Source organism: Macrobrachium rosenbergii, chromosome 54 (assembly GCF_040412425.1).
Source record: "Macrobrachium rosenbergii isolate ZJJX-2024 chromosome 54, ASM4041242v1, whole genome shotgun sequence".
In the NCBI taxonomy this organism is placed as follows: Eukaryota; Metazoa; Arthropoda; class Malacostraca; order Decapoda; family Palaemonidae; genus Macrobrachium; species Macrobrachium rosenbergii.
The window spans coordinates 58,189,959-58,196,860 of NC_089794.1; the positions used below are offsets into that span (position 1 = coordinate 58,189,959).

The following is a 6,902-nucleotide window of genomic DNA, read 5'->3' on the forward strand; positions in this document are numbered from 1 at the left end:
GTAAGATGCCATTGCAGCAGTCACGGAGGCACCAAGGCCAGAATCAAGGTCTGAAATGCAATCCTTCCTGGGGCTGGTAAACCATTACCGTCGCTATGTGCCAAATCTCTCATCAGTCAGAGCCTCTCACGGAATTACTGCATAAAGACAGAAAATGGCATTGGTCAGTAGAGTGTGAAAGAGCTTTTTCGAGATTAAAGAAATGCTGACCACTGAAACAGGAGATTTGAGTAAACCTGTGACGTTGGCAGTAGATCATCACCCAAAGGACTTGGAGCAGTGCTTTCCCATATCACCAGTAACGGAGAGACAAATTGCTTATGCATCAAGAATGTTAACACCACTGAACGTAACTATTCCCAAATTGAGCATGAGGGTTTGGCAATCATCTTTGACTACGGAAGTTTCATCAATATTTATATGGTCGTAAATTCACCCTTATTACAGATAACAAACCACTGTCATACATTCTGGGACCCAGGAAGGGTATTCCAGTCCTTGCAGCTGCAAGAATACAACGCTGGGCTATACAGTTAGCAGCTTATGATTATGACATTGAATTACGTCGTTCAAAGTGACAATGAAATGCTGATGCACTCTCACAGTTGCCTTTACCAGATTGTGACTCCAATGCATCAGACAAGCTTGTAAACTGGACACAAGAAGCAACTGCATTTAACATGCACCAGGTGAACTCTCTTCCTGTAACTGCAAAATCTGTTGCAAGGAAACTCTGCATGATGCTGTACTGGCTAGAGCTTTATATTATACAAGAAATGGATGGCCAGACTCTGAGGACATAGCACATAGAACTGAAACCCTTCCATAGCCGTCAGCGTGAGTTTTCAATTGAAGAGGGATGTCTTCTGACAAAGTGCCAGGGGGTAATACTGTCGAGATATAGGATTCAAATTTTTTTCAGAAAAGCTTCATGGTGGTCATCCGGGGGATTGTTAGGATGAAAGGATTAGCTAAGCTTGCATGTGTGGTGGCCGAATATCGATCAAGATATTGAAAACACTGTGCAAAGGTGCTCTGCTTGTCAGCTACTCAGCCAATGCCGACTCGTGCTGAGGGTAATCCATGGAAGTGGCCTTCTGGTCCGTGGAAAGAGTACATGTTGATTTCGCAGGACCCTTCCTGGGACAAATGTACCTCATTATGATTGACGATATTCAAATGGCCATGAAGTACACCCAATGAAATCAGTTACAACTATGAATACCATTGAGATCATGCGGCGGGTATTTGCTCAGCATGGGGTTTGTGTAGAGCTCTATGTCTGATAATGGAAGACAGTTTGTGGCTGAGGAATTTAAAGAGTTCATGACCCAAAATGGTGTAAAGTTTATACTGATACCCGCTTATCACCCAAGCAGTAATGGCAGGCCGAAAATACAGTAAGAACATTCAAACAAGGAATGAAGAGGGCGATGAGAACATTGCAATCGTGTAATACATCTTTAAAATACCAAGTTGTGTCAATTTCTACTGACTTACCGAACTACACCTCACTGTACCAGAAAGCGCACGCCTGCAGAGCTCATGGGTCGGCAGTTACGCACTCGCCTTGATTTACTACACCCAGATGCATCGCAGCGAATTGAAAGAAAAGCCTCAGAGAACGAGAAACCAATGAGGGAACTCGATATAGGGGACGTGGTACTGGTTCGGGATTATCGTCAAAATACCAAGAAGGGCATATGGACTCGAGGAGTTGTGGTTCTTAAATTGGGTCCATGCACATACAATGTACAAGTGGACGGTAACTTAGTATGGAAGAGGCATATTGATCAAATGAGACTGATCTCAATGATTCTCAAGATAAAAATGAACTTTAGCACGTGATTTTCAGAGTTGGTCAGCTATCCAGACCCGCCATTACCAAAAGAGTTCATAAATACTCGTGAAGAGTTAGGCGATGCAGTTGCAGGTGCAGAGAAGAATGAAATCCCAAATGTAGAAGAAAAGGAGGCGGCAGCTGCAGAAAAAATATCGGGAAATGAAAATGGTAAAACTTCTGATGACTCACCTGATAGATCGATATCTGAATTACAAAACTTTTCCCGAAGGTCTTTACAAAGTAGACCACCTGACTATTTTAGAATGTAAAATGATTAACAGTGTTATGTATGTTTTTGTATTATTTATTCAAAGTTATGTTCCATTTAATTATTGATTGTTTTATCCTTTTATTTGCTTAATCTTTTCATTATTTTTCCTGAGGGGAAAAGGTGTTGGGTATTTATGTTTATAACTTCCTATTACCAGAGGTTATATTTGTGTTTACAGATACTTACTACTCATTAAAACGCATAACTACCCTGTTAACTATTTTGTCTTCTTTTAAACTGTATATCATTTTAAAGTTAGTCTTAAAAAATAAAGTCATTCAGGAAGGATCTATCTGAGTTTTGTGTCCATCCAAATACACTTTAGTTTACAAAAAAGAGAATTATTTTGTTGTACTAAAATTTTTTAGGTGATCAGTCACGACCCTGTATAATCTTTTAATTGTCCTGTCCCTGCTTCTGAATGGTTGATCCTAATCCTTGCAAAACTTTCTTAAATATTTAACCCTGTTTTTAGCAGTTCTTCTACTAATTCTTCAATTGTGTTGGATTCCAGGAACATAAGTTTCCTTTATAATCCCCATCTGTCATTTATATGTGCTTTCTTTGTAAACTTACTTTTATATTTCTTCAGTCTGCTAAGTAAAGAACGTAGTGTCGAAAGGCCTCCAGCACTCCAGTGTTTTGTTTCCTCCTTGGATTTTATCTTTATTTATATATTCATCATGTTCCATATTTTCGTGATTCAGTTATACATACATACATACATACATACATACATACATACATACATACATACATATATATATATATATATATATATATATATATATATATATATATATATATATATATATATATATATATATATATATATATATATATATTTACTAAAAAGGATTTCATTCAAACTGGATGGTATCTAATGGAGTTTTTTATTCAGAAATAGTTACAAGCTTTCTTGGACAAACAGTCCACATTATCAAGTATCCAGATACTTGATAATGTGGACTGTTTTCAAGAAAGCTTGAACCTTTTTTCTGAATAAAAACTCCATTAGAATACCATCCAGTTTGAATGAGGTCCTTTAGTAAAATTGTGTACGTGATAAAGTTAACATATATATATATATATATATATATATATATATATATATATATATATATATATATATATATATATATATATATATATATATATATATATATATATATATATATATATATACATATATATATATATATATATATATATATATATATATATATATATATATATATATATATATATATATATATATATATATATATATATATATATATATATATATATATATATATATATATATATATATATATATATATACATATATATATATATATATATATATATTTATACATATATATATATATATATATATATATATATATATATATATATATATATATATATATATATATATATATATATACATATATATATATATATATATATATATATATATACATATATATATATATATATATATATATATATATATATATATATATATATATATATATATATAATGGATATATGTATGTGCATGTGTGCATGTACCAGCATAACTCTGAAATTATTTGAGCAATGTCAAACAAAATTGGTATACATATGACTAACTATCTAGAAATCAGCACTGTTGGGGTAAGATATCACTAGCACCAAAGGGCAAAAATTGGAGTAGGGGTGGGAGGGGCTTCCCTGAAACGGGGGTGGTTCTGCCCGTGAAACAGGGCTGGTTATGCCCGTAGACTTAGTAACTAAATAATCTTTACGTTTATCATACCTAATTTTGGTATACATATGAGTTATTATCTGGAAAAGTATACTTTGGGGGTAAGACATTAGTAGCACCAAAGGGGGTGAGGGTTTAGAAGTGGCTGACAGAGAGATAGAGTAAGAGGGAGGGGAAGTGAGAGAGAGAGACAGAGAGAGAGAGAGAGAGAGAGAGAGAGAGAGAGAGAGAGAGGTCTTTAGTTCCTGAAGCATTCCTGGAGAAATGCTCATTGGATTGTAACGTCCTCTTAAATTCTCAAAGACTCCAGGATTCTGTGAAGCCGTCTTCGGCTCCAAAACGGAATGCAGGTGGGTTATAGTTACCACATGAGGTTATTTAAACACTTCATAAATTCTAAAGGTCAAGCAAGTTATATTTTGATTTGTAAAAAAATTATGTCCTTACAAATCTATAAATATCTTGTTAATAGTACTCAATCTGAATACATTTTATTTCATCATAATGCATCATAAAACCAATAGCCATACCCATACCCATGTCTATAGCATACCCATACCTATACCCATACCCATACCTATACCCATACCTATACCCATACCCATACCTATACTCATACCCATATCCATTCCATACCCATATCCATATCCATACCCATACCATACCCTACCGTTCCCATATCTTCAGGTCGTATAGAAACATTATAAAACATGGAAAAGGGAAGAGGGAAGGGGGAAGGGGAGGGAAGTGGGATGGGAAAGGAGAAGAGGAGCAGAGGAGGAAGGGGTAGAGGGGATTATCATTTTTCTATGAGGGAGTTGAGGTCCCAAGTAATGATGTCCTTACAAATCTATAAACATTTAAGCATGGAAAAGGGATGAGGGAAGGAGGAGGGGGAGGGAAAAGGGATGAGAAAGGAGGAGGGGCTGGGAGGAGGAAGTGGGAGGGGATTATCAATTTTCCATGAGGGAGTTGAGGTTCTGGGGAGAGGGGTGGTTTGTTTAGGGACCACACAGCTTAAACTAGTTTTAGGGGGAGGGGGAAGGGAGGGGAAGAGGAAAGGGAAGTGGGAGGCGAGGTCCCGGTGAGAAGGGGGGTTTAGGGACCACCTTGGTTAAAACGGTGTTTGGAAGGGAGAGGGAAATGGGAGGAATGGGGACACAAACACATGCAGAAACAAAACCAAGGAAATTAATATAATAGTCTAGCGGATGCTTGCTATTGCTTGCATTTTCTAGTTTCTGTATCCAAATCATACCCATACCCATACACATATCTGTATCATACCCATACCATATCCATACCCATATCTGTACCATACCCATACCTATACCCGTACCCACACCCATATCTGTACTCTACCCATACCTATACCCATACGCATACCTGTACCAATACCCATACCCATATCCTTACCATATCCATACCATACCCATAACCATACACATATCCATTACATACACATATCCATATCCATACCCATACCATACCATTCTTATACCGCATACCCATATCCATACCATACCCATACTGTACTCATACCCACACCTAAATTAATCCTATTAATAATAGTCAGGAGAAGTCTATAGGCAGCACCAGCCCTGTTTATCTTCCAGCCATATACAAACAATTGACCATTTTTTGGTGTAGGTGCAGGAGCAGCTGCTACTGGCAGTTCCAGACCATCAACAGTAGTGTCTGCTGTTGTTCTAGAATATACCGCTGAGTCCATTTCGAAACGAAAATAACAAAGGTCAGCCAAAAATCCTTTATTATATACCATTGGGTCACTTAACACTGAAAATTTCTGGACAGTTATTAAAGTATTATTCTTGAAAGACGTCTTCACAACTCGAGGATCCTTTGAAGCAGTCTTCAGCTCCTGAAGCATTCTGGAGAAATGCCCATTGGATTATAGCGTCTTCTTAAATTCTTAAACTCCATGATCCTGTGAAGCCGTATTCAGCTCCTAAACGGAATCCTGTCAGATCCACTTCCCTTGAGGGAAGAAATCTAGAATCTGTCTTCGGAATCATTTCTTCCACCTCCTGGAGAAATGCCCATTGTATTATAACGTCTTCTTAAATCTTAAAAATCCAGTAGTATAACAGAAGTCGTATTTACTGTGATCCTCATAATACAGGTGGTTCATGGTTACCACGTGAGGTTAATCAAACACTTCATAATAAATTCTAAAGGTCAAGCAAGTTATATTTTGATATGAAAAAGCTGTACATTACTTTTATTAGAGAAATTTTTCTTACAAATCTATAAACATATTGTTAATAATACACAATGTGAACACATTTTGTTTCGTCATATAACATGGAAAATGGAAAAGGGAAGGGAGAAAGGGAGGGAAGAGGGATAAGAAAGGAGGAGGGGGAGGAGGAAGGGGAAGGTGAGGAAAAATGGTAGGGGAGGAGGAAGGGGGGAGGATGGGGAAGGGAGGGGAGGGGGAAGGGAAAGGGGAAATGAGGAGGGAAGGGCAGGAGAGGGAAGGGGAAGAGAGGGGAAGGGGGAAGGAGAGGAGAGGGAAGGGGAGGGGAAGGGGGAGGTGAGGGGAAAGGTATGGGATGGGGATGAGAGGGGGAGGGGACAGACCTTACCTTACCTTACAGACCTTACAGTTCGTTCGGGTTGCCCCAGGTCCCTCAGTGTGAGGCACCTCTGATGTCTACCAAAGAATTGCTAATGCATCTTCCAGTATATTTTGCATCTTCCAGTCCTGGATGATCTGAGATGCATCTTAGATATTTGTCGAGCTTATTCTTAAACACATCTACGCTCACTCCTGATATGTTTCTCAGATGAGCTGGTAGCGCATTGAATAGACGCTGCATTATCGATGCTGGTGTGCGGTGGATTAATGTCCTGTGTGCTTTCCTTTGTTTTCCTGGTATCGTTTTGGGCACTATTAATCTACCTCTGCTTGCTCTTTCTGATATTTTTAGCTCCATGATGTTTTCAGTGATTCCTTCTATCTGTTTCCAAGCCTGGATAATCATGTAGCATTCTCTTCTTCTTTCAAGACTATATAAATTTTAGAATTGTAG

General features: G+C 37.6%; 1 protein-coding gene across 1 annotated transcript; it reads left to right on the plus strand.

Annotated features, from left to right (window-relative positions):
- The first annotated feature begins 1,278 nt into the window (after positions 1-1,278).
- On the plus strand, positions 1,279-2,112 carry LOC136834698 (uncharacterized). Its single transcript, XM_067097282.1, has 3 exons — positions 1,279-1,400; positions 1,524-1,765; positions 1,856-2,112. Exons 1-3 carry the CDS (start codon positions 1,279-1,281, stop codon positions 2,110-2,112), a joined length of 621 nt encoding a protein of 206 aa, XP_066953383.1.
- Positions 2,113-6,902: the final 4,790 nt, after the last annotated feature.

Excerpts from the sequence above, each read along its gene's own strand:
- LOC136834698 (XM_067097282.1), top strand. The coding sequence starts at position 1,279 with ATGTCTGATAATGGAAGACAGTTTGTGGCTGAGGAATTTAAAGAGTTC. Across the intron at positions 1,401-1,523 it reads AATGGCAGGCCGAAAATACA|AAAGCGCACGCCTGCAGAGC; the intron begins GTAAGAACATTC and ends TCACTGTACCAG. Across the intron at positions 1,766-1,855 it reads ATACAATGTACAAGTGGACG|AGTTGGTCAGCTATCCAGAC; the intron begins GTAACTTAGTAT and ends CGTGATTTTCAG.